At 35.9% G+C, this 14,893-nt stretch overlaps 1 protein-coding gene across 1 annotated transcript; it reads left to right on the forward strand.

The window, feature by feature from the left end:
* Positions 1-654: 654 nt before the first annotated feature.
* Positions 655-3,751, forward strand: LOC130463128 (uncharacterized). Its single transcript, XM_056832175.1, has 6 exons — positions 655-1,872; positions 2,032-2,386; positions 2,567-2,684; positions 3,083-3,293; positions 3,389-3,487; positions 3,635-3,751. Exons 1-6 carry the CDS (start codon positions 655-657, stop codon positions 3,749-3,751), a joined length of 2,118 nt encoding a protein of 705 aa, XP_056688153.1.
* The last annotated feature ends 11,142 nt before the right edge of the window (positions 3,752-14,893 follow it).

The following is a 14,893-nucleotide window of genomic DNA, read 5'->3' on the forward strand; positions in this document are numbered from 1 at the left end:
TTCGACTTTTGGGTCGATTGCGACAGAACGCGGGATCAATTTCGCAGCGTGAGGCTTAGGCTTAGGGTTGGAGTCAATACTCAGATTATGAATTGTGTGTTCTGTGTCCTCTTCACGTTGGTTTTGAGGCTGTATTTATAGGGAAAGAGTTTGTGGAAAGATAGATTTTTAGAATACGAATCCAAAAAGAATCCGGAAATAAAACTGCCCTAGGCATTTTCAGCGCCCAGGGCTGGGCGCCGAAGATTTCGGCGCCCAGATCCAGGCGTTGAAAATGGGATCTGGGCCGAGTTCTTTGTCAGATTTGGACTCTTAGAACACGGAGCTTTTGAGATTTATCTGAGTCTTTTAGTGCGTATTAACTTATGACGGAATGCGTCCGGGCCCGTTACGAACTCGAATTATACCAGGAATGCAAATTCTATCTCTTTTAGGATTTATGTTGGAGTGCAATTCCTAATTCTGACAGGTTTCTATCTTTTATGACTTTGCCACTTTTAACAACTACCTTTTACGGCAGTTACTATTCTTAGCAGGTTTCTATAAATAGTAGTTTTGACTGAAATGAAAGGGTGATTGAGATTCGTTATTTTATAGGAGATGCGTTGCCAAGTGGAGATTTATGTTCTCATCATCGAACCTTCCCTTTCGGAAATGGGGACAAAAGCAGGTGTCTACAATGTGCATTGTGTAATTAGGGATAGAGTTGGAGATATCTCTTTATTCTTCACTGCAGTTTATGGGTTACATACCATTGAAGCTAGAAGGAGTTTGTGGCACTCTCTCTTACAGGTTCAGTCTAGTGTGGAAGCTCATCCATGGTTATTGTCAAGGGATTTCAACACTCTATTGTCTGATGTTGATAGAATAAATGGTGGTCCTGTTATAGCTGCTGAAATCTGTGATTTTAATGACTTTATTGTTTCATCTGGTCTATGCACTTTGCAGAGTATAGGCAACTACTTTTCTTGGCACAAAGGGTCTGGTGTGGGGAAAACTGCAACCGGGATTGATTGGTGCTTGGGTAATGCAGCTTGGGTGATGAAGTTCAGTGGTGTGCCTGTGCAGTATTTGAACTTTTCTATTTCTGATCATGCCCCCCTGATGGTTACTTGCTTGCCTGATAAACCTGAAGGGGGTAAACCCTTCAGGTTCTTGAATATTCTTGCTGATCATAGTCACTTTGAATATTTGGTAAAATCTATATGGGAAACTCCTATCATAGGTTCTTGCAGGTTTCAACTCTGGTGTAAACTGAAACAAGTGAAATTTAAGTTGAAAGCTCTTCATAGGGTGGAATTTGCTGGTGTTTCTGAGAAAATCTCTAAAGCTAGGGAATTATTGGATACTATGCAGCAGTCTTTGATTACTTCTTTTACTCTTGAATTACATCAGCAAGAAGATGAGTGTATAGCTGATCTAAGGAAGTGGCTCAAGGTATATGAGATTTCTTTAAGGCAAAAATCCAGGATTCAGTGGCTACATGTGGGGGATTCTAACCATCACTATTTCTTCTCTTCTCTCAAAGAAAGGAATGGGATAAATAGGATCTCAATTCTATATGATGCTAATGGTGACAAGCTAGTTGATTCTGATGCTATTCAGAGGGAAATCATTTCATTCTATAAAGAATTCTTGGGTTCTGCTGCTTCTTCTCTCCCTTCTGTTCATTTGCCCACTTTGAGAAAAGGTCCAACTCTTAGTGCTTCTGCTAGGAGATGGTTGGTTAGACAGATTACTAAGAGTCAGATTGACCAAGCTCTGAAGTCTATAGGGGATGATAAAGCTCCTAGTTTGGATGGGCTAAATGCAGTTTTCTTCAAGAAGTCTTGGCACATCATTAAAGATGATGTTTACAAAGTTGTTAAGGAGGTGTTCCTGGCTAACACTTTACTACCTCAATTTAACACAACATCCATCACCCTTGTCCCTAAATTCCCTAATCCTACATTGGTTAAAGATTTTAGACCTATTGCTTGATGTGATGTGGTATATAAACTGGTATCTAAAGTGTTAACTACTAGAATACAGTCTGTGATTAGTGAAGTGGTGAATGAGTCTCAATCAGGGTTTATCCCTGGTAGGCAGATCCCAGATAATATATTGCTGGCTACTGAGTTGATTAAAGCCTACACTAGAGCTCATATCTCCCCTAGATGTCTGCTGAAAATGGACTTAAGGAAAGCATATGATTCTATTGAATGGCCCTTTCTGAGGTCTGTAATGATTGAGCTAGGCTTTCCTGAGTGTTTTGTGGGTTGGATTATGTCTTGTATTACTACTGTCTCCTACAGCATTTTGATTAATGGCACACCAACTTATCCCTTCAAAGAAAAAAAAGGCTTGAGACAAGGTGATCCAATGTCTCCATTCTTGTTTGCTCTAGGTATGGAGTATCTCACTAGGCACTTGTAGCAGCTTCAATATCTCCTAGATTTTAATTTCCACCCAAAATATGAGAAACTTGCTATTACTCACTTGATGTTTGCTGATGACTTGTTAATGTTTGCACGGGCAGATCCCCAGACAGTTCTGATGCTCCTTGATGCTTTTTCTGAGTTTTAAGCCTCTGGGTTAGAGGCTAATCTTGATAAGAGCAATATCCATATAGGTGGTGTCACTGTTTCAGAAAGACAGGCAATTATTGGTGGCGTGCATATCTCTGAAGGCCAATTTCCTTTCAGGTACTTGGGAGTACCTTTGTCTAAAAAAAAACTGGTTTATAACTAGTGTAGACCTTTGATTGATAAGGTAGTCAACAGAGCTAAGACTTGGACAGCTAAGAATCTTTCATATGCTGGTAGGTTATAGCTTGTTCAGTCCATTCTTTTGAGCTTGCAATCTTTTGGGTGCCAAATTTTCATTCTCCCAAAAAAGTAATCAAGGAAATTCAGAATTATTGCAAAAAAATTCTCTGGACAGGGCACACTGATCCATCAAGGAAATATTTGGTAGCTTGGCATAATTTATGCCTTGCAAGGAGTGCAGGAGGGTGGAACCTGAAAGAAATGTGTGTGGAATAAAGTTGTTGTTTCCAACTCTTGTGGGCCCTTACCCATAAGAAAGACAAGATGTGGTGTAGATGGGTTCATGCCTATTACATCAAAGGAAGTCCTTTATCTACTCAGTTTCCTTCTACAATCTATTGGCCACTAAGGAAAATTATTTCTTCTTACCAACTTATTGATGATGTTGGTGGATGGGTTGCTGTGTGCAAAAAGGGTCAGTTCTCAATCAAATCTATGTATCAGGCCTTACTCGGGGAACATGAGAAAGTTCCACGGGGAAGGATTGTGTGTAATAATGCAGTTAATCCTAAAAGTCTGTTTATTACTTGGTTAGATTTATGGAATAGGCTACCTACTAAAGACAGGCTGCTGACTTGAAGGTGGTGACTGGTGATCTATGCCCTTTATACTCTAAGTGTTCTGAGTCTGTCTCACATCTCTTCTTTGATTGTGAGTATGCTTCTGGTATCTGGCAGAAGGTGTTGCATAGCCTACATTTTGATAGGAGATCAGCTAAGTTTGATCAAGAGCTTCTTTAGATTCAGAAGGCTACAAAGAGAACTGGTGACAAGCATAAGATCCTGTTAATGTACTTTGCTGAATGTATTTATGGGGTGTGGGTTCAGAGAAATGACATGGTTTTCAACCAAAGGTGCAGAGATCCTAAGGAATTTATGCAGGATATAAAATTTAGAGTAGCATGTAGAGCTAGTGATAGCCAAAAGCAGTTCTTGTTGAACTAGTGTGCTTGCTATAGTGTTGTTCTTTGCTGTTGTGTTGTAGTTGTTGTTGTGATTTGTTCTTTCCTTGTAAAAGCTTGTGAAGCTGTTTCCCTCCTTTAGGTAATAATATAATTTTATTTTCCAAAAAAAAAAATTGCAATTGTACGGTATCTATACTGGTAATCAATACCTAGTATTTAAAAAACATAACCATGATTATTTGAATGACACATAAGCCACTCCATCTCGAAGACACGTGTCCAAATCTTATTAATTTTTCTATTTACTTTTTGTTATAAAAAAATAATGGACATTCATTATTCCACTTTATTTCCATTAGTTTTCACGTAGCATACTACTAACCCCTTATTTATTAGAATTGTACTCTCTCCGTTCCATGTTTATAGTCCCGTTGAAGAACACGGGTTTTAAGAAAAATGGAATATATTACACGGGAAATTGTAATATACGGAGTAGTACATTGATAATTGATTTGTATGAGAAAGTGGAATATAGTACATAGAAAAGGGAATATTAGTACATGAAGAATTGAAGTATAGTACACGGGAAAGTTTTGTTGGGTTTTCAATGCATTTTAGATTAATATAGCACATGAAAAAGTAAAAAACTTAATGGCAAAAAACATGACTATAATTTTGGGACGCTCAAAATAGACACAGAACTATAAAAGTGGGACGTAGGGAGTACCAAAAGTTAGGATCAATACTAAACTTTATTATTCCTAAACAACCGTCCCCTACTTCATCTTCCCCATTCTTCAACTTCCCATTAACTCTTCAGCCTTAATTATTTTCAATGTCAATTTAATTCAATCCCCAAATCTTCTACTCTTCTCCTGTATCATTCATTCAAAATTTAACCTCCCACTAATAAACTTTTTGACTGGTCCGTTTTAAAACGTTAAGAGATTATAGGGTGTCTTAATTCATTATTTCGATTGTTTGTTTTCATGCATGCAATTCAAGCTGTAGAACCACCTCCCCCCCCCCCCCCCCCCCTCTAAGGACATTGTTGTTGACTTTTCGGGACGCTCAAAATAAAAACAGGACTATAGAAATGAGATGGAGGGAGAACTAAAAATTAGAATCAATACTCAACTTGATTGTGCCAAAACAACCTTCCCTGTTCTTCATCTTCCCATTAACTCTCCAACCTGAATTATTTTCTATGTCAATTAATTCAATCCTCAAATCTTCTCTCATTCTTCTGTGGCATTGATTCAAATTTAATCTCCTACCAATATAATTTTTTACTGATCCTTTTTGAAATGGCAGGAGGTCATAGGGTGCTTTAATTCAACATTTCGATTTTTTTATGCATGCAATTCAAGTTGTAGTATCATCTCCCCCCCTTCTCTCTATCTAAGCGTGTTGTTCTTGATTTTTTTTTAAGTATATTGAAAGTATGTTGTTTATTTTTCTTGCTTAATTAGTTGCAATTCATTTTGCAAAGAAGGAGAATCTTATAATGTATGGTTTCCATGCAAATGATTAAAGGTAGGTAAATCGTCATCAACATTTTGAGACTATTAAGTGGATTTTATTTGTAAAATTTTGTTGTTAGGGGACTTACAATTAATTTTAGTTCTCTTATAAGAAAATTTTTGTCAATATAGTTCAATAGTTAGAATTTGTTAAGCCTTTTCCTTAATTGAATATCATGATTATAGTCGTACAATGTAACAGTTTTGTTTGATTTTTGTACAAATGCTATGTTATTGTCGGTAATAGGTAATTTAAAGTGGACCTATTTTTTCAGGGGAGATGAACATAAGTAGAAAAATGTAATGATTAAACAGACAAGACTTTATAGGTCGTAAAGTTTTATTATTGTCATTTGGTTTAAACACCTGCTTAAAAACAACATAACTTCTAAACTTCATTCACTACTAACATATAACCAGCCCGTTCATCGAACGGACCCACAAACTAGTTATAAACTAAAAGACTCAACATGAATGACACATGTCATCTCCTGTTGTTTCTTTGACTTTTTTATTTTATTTTATAATATTTACTCCATTAAAGAAACTTTAAAAAACAATATAATTTTTAATTAATTTTTTTCTATGTTATACACCCATACGAAATATATGACAAGAAATATTATGAATTAATTTATTATGGAAGGAATCGAAGATAATATGTTGATATTCATATGAATAATATTAATCACTTAACATGGAAAAATTACAAATTATACTCCACACTGTACTACTGATTTTCTAATACAACATTATATGTTATTAGTAACTATAATAAAAATATTATGATTGTACAATCTTAATAAATTAATTTCAACTGCAATATTTTTAACCTCCTTTTTTTCTACACTCTTAGCATATTTAATGACTTTAAAAAATTACTATAATAATCAATAACTATATACTAAAAGACACACTAAGAATGACACGTGTCATCTCTTGGTTTGTCTTTGAATTTTTAATTTTATTTTATAATATCTACTCTATTAAAGAAATTTTTTTTAAATAATATATTTTTCAATTTGTTTCCTTCTATATTATAGACCACATACAAAGTATATGACAAGAAATATTACGAATTCATTTATTATGAAAGAAATTGGAGATAATATGTTAATATTGATATGGTATTGATCGCTTAAGATGGAAAAAATTATAAAGTATACTCCTCACTATACTGTTGATTTTCTAATATTGCATTATATGTTTCTAATAATTATAATAAAAACATTCTGATTTTACAATCTTAATAAATTTTCTACTGCAATATTCTTAGGCAATTTTTTTTTTTTTTACACTCTTAGCATACTTAATGACTTTAAAAATCACTACAATAATGAAAATATATTTATGCGTTATCGCATGCTCATATAATACTTTGTGTTAAAATATTATCAACTAATAATTTTTTTAATGATGGTTATACAAGTTGATTTAGCTCCCCCTGTTATTGAAGTAATTTTTTTGAGGGTGGGTAACCGTCAGATTCAACAAAAAATTTATGTGCATATCTTTCTTACAAAAATGCTTCATTTTTTTTTTTTTGACATAGGTTTAAATTTGCATAAAATAAAAAGAGTTTACAAACTAAAACTACTAAACCACTAAGGTCTTTATAGACCATTACACATACTACACAAGTAATAAAAACACATAGGCCACAACACCAAGAGGGAGGTATGCACTTCTTGTGTCATCTCGAGCCTGTCGAACCTGCCTTGTTTACACCACCAACGAGGTGTTATTGTGTCAAGGCCATTTGTGAGTGTGAATTCTTTATAAGAGATGGCGCAGAAGCCAGGACGATTAACATTTGGAGTCCTTTCATGAACCTGTAGAGCTTAAAAGACAAGGAAATAGACGAAAAGATAACAATGCCCAGGAAAAGGGTAAAAGACCTTGTGAATTTAACACAAGCGTCTTGAGTTAATAAACATAACTCGGATAGCATGCTATGAATCCCCAAAAAATGGGGAGCAGCGTTTAAATTTGGGGTTTTGAAAGCGTTAAGAAACAAACTTAACGCTAACCTAAATTGGGGATTAACAAAAGTTAACCTCCACGACCAAAGAACAACCCCTATCCTGGGACACACACCTTCCCTAACACCTACAATTCCTTCCCTCCAACATACTCCTAGCCCACATCCGAAAGGGATGAAGTTTCCCAACACACACTGGCCTACACTTCCTCCATCAACAACTTTAGAGAAAGAGGAAACCTCAACCGATATTAAGTCTCCAAAACCAACCATTAACCCCAGCAATTGAACTACCTTAAACCACCTCCAGATTGAACCTAAACACATGGAACAATCAATTGAAACCCAAACAACTAGAATCCACAACTTAAACCCACAATCAACAATAGCAGGAGGATAACAACCAACACCTAAAAGAAACCAAAACAATACCACCCAACACAGCCTATTAAAAACATAACATACTAATTAAACTCCAAAAAACTTAGAACCTAACACAAAGCAAAGCACAGAGGTACGGGCAACACACAAATGGCAAAGTCAACCCCAAAACCTAAAACCTTAAACTAACCTTTACCTTTACCGTCAAGGTCGGGGTGGGTCGACACTACAAGACGGCGGTGAATACCTTTACCGTCCAGATCGGGGTGGTCCGACACAAAACAAGACGGCGGCGATTAGCCGGAAATGCGATAACAAGCCAATAAACCAACAAAGACAGGGTACTACCCACAACCAACACAAGAGAATCAAACAACGATTCCAAATTCACAACACTAACCCTAACCCTAAAATACCTTTACCGACGAACTACGACAGCGGCGAATAGGGAGGGGATGAAACCGCGCCTTAGTTGAAACTCTAGCCCGAACAAATAACCTCCGAACTGAAAACTTGCTAAGCTTTGCTTTGTTATTCTGGGAAACCAAACAAAACCCCTAAAAAAACACAAAACTTCCGGCGAGAAGGGCTGCGATCCAAAAGTAGGTAGAAGCAACACTTGGCTCCTTTTTCACTTTCACCACCGGCGCCGCTTAAACACGAAAATATAAAACAATCGCCGGCAAAAGCGTCTTCGAACAATCTTCAAAATTGCCGAAGAAACCTTCTTCAATCAAGAAAAACTCCTTGTCGGTGATATCTACATAGCTAACGGAACAAAACACCTAAATCTGCTCGCCGACGACCTGAGTGGAGCGGCAAAGCTCAAGCCGCCGGCGGCAGGGATGAAGATCTAGGGTTAGGTTTTAGGGTTTTTTTTTTAGAGAGAAGGAGGAGCGTTTTTTAGAGAGAAGTTGTAGATAAGTTTAAGTTGCATATAAAATGCTTCATTTTGTTATTTGAAACGTTTGCACAATTATCCTAAACTTGAAATTATATTTTGACCAATACTGAACATTATAATATAAGTAATATCATTTTCAATTTAAAACATGGGTCCTAACATAGATTCAAAATCCTATTGGCGGAATTTAATTCAAAAATAACAATATACTCATATGATGTAACAAGTAATGAGAGTAAATTTCTATAAAAAAAATATCATATATTATGGTAATTTTGACCATATTTTTTTACAATATATGTTTTCTATGGGTAATAATTAACACTCAAAAAGTTATAACAAAAGCGCTTATCTAAACTCAAAAATATATTGATAATTTTTTTAAAAAAAATAGTAACATACTCCCTCTGTTCCATAATGTTCCTCATGTTTACTATTCATATGGTCAAAGTTTAAAAACTTTGACCGTAATTAATGGTATGATTAAGAGTATATATGTTAACTTGTGGGATATCATTGGATTCGTCTCAATATAAATTTTCTAAATATCAATTTTTTTTAATTTTTACTAATACGAAATTAAAATCATTAACCGTCAAAGTAGTGCATTGGAGACTGCGCAAAATGGAAAAGTGAGGAACATTATGGAACGGAGGGAGTACTAGTTAGTAATGAAAAATGATATTTATAATATAAAAATTATGTATCTTGTAATAATTTAGATCATATAATTTACCACATGTATTTTATATGGGTTATAATTTAAGCTTAAAATATATTCTAAATATAACAATAAATGAATTATATGAAATTTAACATACAACATAAGTATTAATCTAATACTTAAATTGTATTTTAGTACAATATAGATTCTAAACCTTATATCAACTTATCTAATTCAAGCTCTAATTTTAAATCTCTTAAAAATACTTCAAGTTTACAAAGAAAAAAAAATTGTTTCAATTTCAAACATTATAGTTTTAGAGAAAACAGTTAGCTTTATTTAGCAAAAAAAATTTGTTTCAGTTTCAATTTTAAACATAGCTTATTTTTCTTAAACATAATTTCACTTTAATTTTTTCAGAAAAAGAAAAAAGTTAAAGTAAATTTAAAATAACAAGGTTTAAATTTTTATTTTACGTATATAATATAACATCATGTTTAATTGACCAATTTGAATTAATTGAGTTTTACACAAATTAAAAAATTTACTATGTCGTTATTTTTTATTTGTATTTTTTTTCGATCACATGTAAAAAATATTAGTTCATTAAATATATTTTATATTTATAATATCATTTACGAGTAATCAATAATATTCCGTAAATAAATTTAATATCATATGTACGTTGCACGAGTCGTAAGATAATATAACTTTATATACCACAACCTAAAGAATTTGTTAGGAAAGATATATTCATTTGATCTCTGATTTAGTTTGTTTCCTAAGTCTTTTTGGTTTAGGATTATTTTGTTGGTCTTTGAGTTGAGTTATGATTGTTTCTTAATCTTTTCACGACAGTTTGTATTAATATGTTTATCTAATTAATCAACACACATACCTAACATGATGTTAATATCTTCACATAAGAATTACCTGACCACATTATCGTAGTCAGGGTCAAGTACTATTTTTTTCACTTCGTATAATTGTCCACATTGTTACAACATTTTATCCCGAAGTCATATCCACCATCCCCAGGCATCAATTGGATATCAAACTCACCGAGACACAAAGATTCGGATCCATAGGTAAATCACACGAATGAATTCACACTGCTGATCGATAAAAACTAGAACAAACAAAATTGAGATTCGAATAAAACACTAGGTAAAAAAAACGACGACCTCAAAATACAAAATCGGTTTTTTTTCTTACTAAATCATTGCTCTAAGTTAATCCAAAATATGAAACACAATTTCCTAACTATTAATTTATTAACCATATGATTGAAAACTAATTTATTAAAAAAAAAAAAAAAACATAGTTAAACAATTAACATAAGGAAGCAGGCAACTTTCCAGCAAAATTACGAACAATTTGAAATATAACACAAATGATATAGAAATATACTCGTGTCTTACCTGTGTTGATCATTAACTTTAATCATCTTAATAAAACATGATCAATAATCATAGAACAACAGAAACCATACTAAAGCTATTAGTATAAAACTGCTTTAAAATTAAAATTTCCCCTAATTAAAAAATACAAAAGATTTGAATAATAGAACAACAAAAATCATTCGTAATGCTATAATAAATCATTAAAGTATTTTTCTCCTAAATAGAACTATTCACATAGCCAGTTAGATATTATATAAGAATTATCCTATCCGAAAGTTTTAAAAATAATAAAAACTCTATTATTACTCCATGTTTATGGTTTAATATTTTACCCTTAATTTATTTTTATCTTTTATATTAATTTAAAATAAAATTAATATTTAGTTTGTGACTGTACAATATTATGTGGACTCTAAATGCTCTTGAAAACTTCATTTTATATATATTAGATTTTTTTTAATAGTCTATTTGTCCAAGATATTAAACAAAATATGTTAAGGTCTGACCCATGAAATATAATATGTGAGTGTTCGACATTGTTAAAGGAAAAGATAGGTGTTCACTTAGGGTGTGTTCATCCCTTGTCTGAAGGGGAGTCTGGTAGAGTGGTAGAGCATATTAGGTGCACCACGGGTGCACGGTGCACCCTTTTACATTTCCCCTTTGTAGACACCTAATTTTGTCCCCATTCCCGAAAGGGAAGGTTCGATGATGAGAACATAAATCTCCACTTGGTAACACATCTCCTATAAAATAACGAATCTCAATCACCCTTTCATTTCAGCCAAAGCTACTATTTATAGAAACCTGCTAAGAATAGTAACTGCCGTAAAAGGTAGTTGTTAAAAGTGGCAAGTCATAAAAGATAGAAACCTGTCAGAATTAGCTGTTGCACTCCAACATAAACCCTAAAAGAGATAGAATTTGCATTCCTGGTATAATTCGAAAATAAGAGTTACGTATTAATTAAATTCCTAACGAACCTAGAGTTCGTAACGGGCCCAGACGCATTCCGTCATAAGTTAATACGCACTAAAATACTCGGATAAATCTCAAAAGCTCCGTGTTCTAAGAGTCCAAATTTGATAAAGAACTCGGCCCAGATCCCATTTTCAACGCCTGGATCTGGGCGCCAAAATCTTTGGCGCCCAACCTTGGGCGCTGAAAATGCCTGGGGCCGTTTTATCTCCGGATTCTTTTGGATTCGTATCTTAAAATCTATCTTTCCACACACCCTTTTCCTATAAATACAGCCTAAAACCGACGTGAAAAGGACACACAATTGCATAACCTAAGTATTGACTCTAGCCTTAAGCCTAAGCCTCACGCTGCGAAATTGATCCGGCTTTCTTTCGCAATCGACCCAAAAGTCGAACAGAACGCGTCCTGCCCCTTGTAGCTTGATGAATTAAGCCTAAATAGTGGAACATTGCTTAGAAACCCGAGATTCGTTAAATAAAAGGAGAAATAGCAAGGCCGAGTGGTTATTTTTCTGAGAACCACAACGCACCTCTCAAGGGTGCGTTGTAATGTGTCCCTCATATGATTTAATCGCTTTCATCACCCTTTTATAAAATTGTCAAACTATTAACTTGATTGATCTATCACGCCTAATAAGATAATACCTTGGACAATTGAATTATCATGCTAGGTACCTTAAATCAATCTAAATAAGATAATCACGATCGATTTAGTGTTATGTGTTGCATATTTCTAAAATCAATTCAGAATAGTTTAATAGTTTAACGCATGTCCCTTCAATTATTTATGTTGAGCTAGTAAGGATAACCTGCCTCTGGAGTATTATCGATGAGCACTCCTCTCGGTAGCTACAGTCCCCCGAACTCTCAATCTTTTCCCTGTGGGTGTACGTTGAGCGATCCCCACACCAGAGATCACAAGGGAACCTATGGCTGTCGTGGTCGAACATAATTGCACTCCCTTTATGTCACGATAACCGGGTTTTGTCAGTTTTCTCATTGTCGTAAAACTGAATGGCGACTCCTATATTACTAATCGATTGGGTGTAAACTCACAGGAAATCCAATTACACTTGATCTGACGACGTCACGCCCACGAGGGACGAGGTCATGCATTATCCTCGTGCTTTTTCGACCCCCTCACAGTGGCGACTCCGCTGGGGACGTTAATAAAATACTCGTGATCGTAGGTAATCAAAATAGCCGAAGGGTGAAACGATCCTACCCCGCATTTATTTCCCTATCAAGTTGGGACGACCTGAAAATCAGCATATTAATGTGAACGGACAGAACCGCATAACGAATCTTGGCTCCCTTGGCATGTTTCATCTCGGGAGTTAGGAATAAGGATACCCATCGCCACCCGGGGGGTGCATACGCTTCGAATGTTGTCCACTCGGCACTTTCGCTAGTAGTACACCTGTCCCAAACCCAATCGCTCGCCCATTAGGTCCCTCTCATTGGTGCATGCCCCCTTGGCTTACATCGTGATTGGCCTCTTGGGACGAAATTCTCTCGTGAATGCACTACCTCGACCGGGGCATGTGTTGGATCGACGATAGAAGCGGTACCAAGCCGGCGCAAATATTACCCATAGAAGCCTATCATAAACTACGTGACATATTATTTTTCTTCATGTTGTAATGTTAGTTGTGTGTAGCAAATTATGTGATTGTGTGTGACGAATAATACTAGAAAACCAACGACCCTAAAAATTGCCCAAACATTCATAAACACCAATTGGCCAAAGAGTTATACCAAAATACGTGTTCCATAGCCTCGGGCGATCGCCACAAAAATAAGCGACACCCAGGACAGATCCCACAACGTTGCACAACGCGTAAAGGACGTTATTAGGCGAGCACGCAAAATTAAGTCGTATATACGAAAAAGGGATACGCGAACAGAATACGAGTACCAGTCAGGAACGCATTTTCAGCGCCCCTGGCTGGGCGCCAATCATTTTCAACGCCCAGAGCTGGGCGCTGAAGTTGCTGCCTGGCCTTTTGGTCAGGCACAGCAGCCTCGATACCCGCGCATAAAGTATACGTAGCAACAAAAAAAATTCGTAACAAATTTGCTACGAGGACGTATGAAAAAAAGGCACTCGATTCTAAGAACGACTTATAAAATAAATAACTCCTTGTGTCGTTGTTAGGCTTCCTATAACGACTATGTTCGGCACTAAACCGAGCACGCTGATTAAATGACCTTGAATGTCACATGGGCAAAGTATTCAAAAAATGATGTTCAAATAAAGTTTTCAAGGAAAAATAATGTTTGAATAAAAAATAAATAAATCTGAGTCTAGACTAGGCTATGCCAAAGTACAATCTAAATCCTAAGTCTTAGTTGTCTCATACATAGAATCGGTCCTAATGCTTGGTGTCAAGCCAGTGTCCCTTCCAGTCCGATCAAGAGTTACGATATCCATGACGAATTCTCACTCGAAGAACCCTCATAGCACCATTCCCTCGGCAACTGCAAGTTAAAAGGTTAAACCATATTGAGTCTCCCTTCCTAACATTTAAATCAATAAGCACCCATATGTAATTGTCATCCCTTGCTAAGAATCTACGGCCTCAATGTTAGGTTATGATACATATGACAATTCATAAATCATGCGGAAAAACCATAAAGCCAGGAAAACATATTATTTACACATAATCATTTAGCATAGTTTAGATGCATACTCTTTGTTGGGTGCCTTCCCTAGCTGCGCCCGAACCGAACGAGAACAAGTCTTTAGGACTCCAAGTGTCGTCCCTCCGTAGATAGTCCACAGCACGTCCGGATCCGCCTTAAGATTGACCAACTAGAATCGCCCTTAAGGTACTAATAATTTCGGCACTTTTAGGCAAGGTATGTGACTGAATTTTTCTCTCAAAAACTCACTTTGAATACTTGAAAACTCGTTATAAATTGTGAACCCAGGCCACATATTTATAGGGGTATGGAAAGAGAATTGGAATCCTACTAGGATACGAATTAATTAAATTAGAATCCTAGTGGAACTCTTATTTAATTAATTTATCTCTTAGGATTAGGAATTTAATCATTAAACGAATTCTATACGCTTTAGGATTCGAGTAACACACTTCGAGTAATACGCTAGCACCGCACGCAGGCCTTGCGGCCCACGCACAGCGCCAGCCCACTCGTCGCAGCCCCGCGCGCGCGCCCAAGCTTTGGCTGGGCCTGGCTTTTGCGCTGGGCCTGGTCGCATGCTTGGCATGTGGTTGTTGCTCTTGGCTTGCTGGGCGATGGCCCGGCTTCGTGCTGGGCCTTCGTCTGGCAGGCCTCGTCCGATGCTAATTCGTACGATGCGCTTCCGATTAAATTCTCG

This window comes from Spinacia oleracea, chromosome 6 (assembly GCF_020520425.1).
Source record: "Spinacia oleracea cultivar Varoflay chromosome 6, BTI_SOV_V1, whole genome shotgun sequence".
Classification (NCBI taxonomy): domain Eukaryota; kingdom Viridiplantae; phylum Streptophyta; class Magnoliopsida; order Caryophyllales; family Amaranthaceae; genus Spinacia; species Spinacia oleracea.

Excerpts from the sequence above, each read along its gene's own strand:
- LOC130463128 (XM_056832175.1), top strand. The coding sequence starts at position 655 with ATGGGGACAAAAGCAGGTGTCTACAATGTGCATTGTGTAATTAGGGAT. Across the intron at positions 2,685-3,082 it reads GAAGGCCAATTTCCTTTCAG|ATGGGTTCATGCCTATTACA; the intron begins GTACTTGGGAGT and ends GATGTGGTGTAG. Across the intron at positions 3,488-3,634 it reads CTTCTGGTATCTGGCAGAAG|AGAAATGACATGGTTTTCAA; the intron begins GTGTTGCATAGC and ends GTGTGGGTTCAG.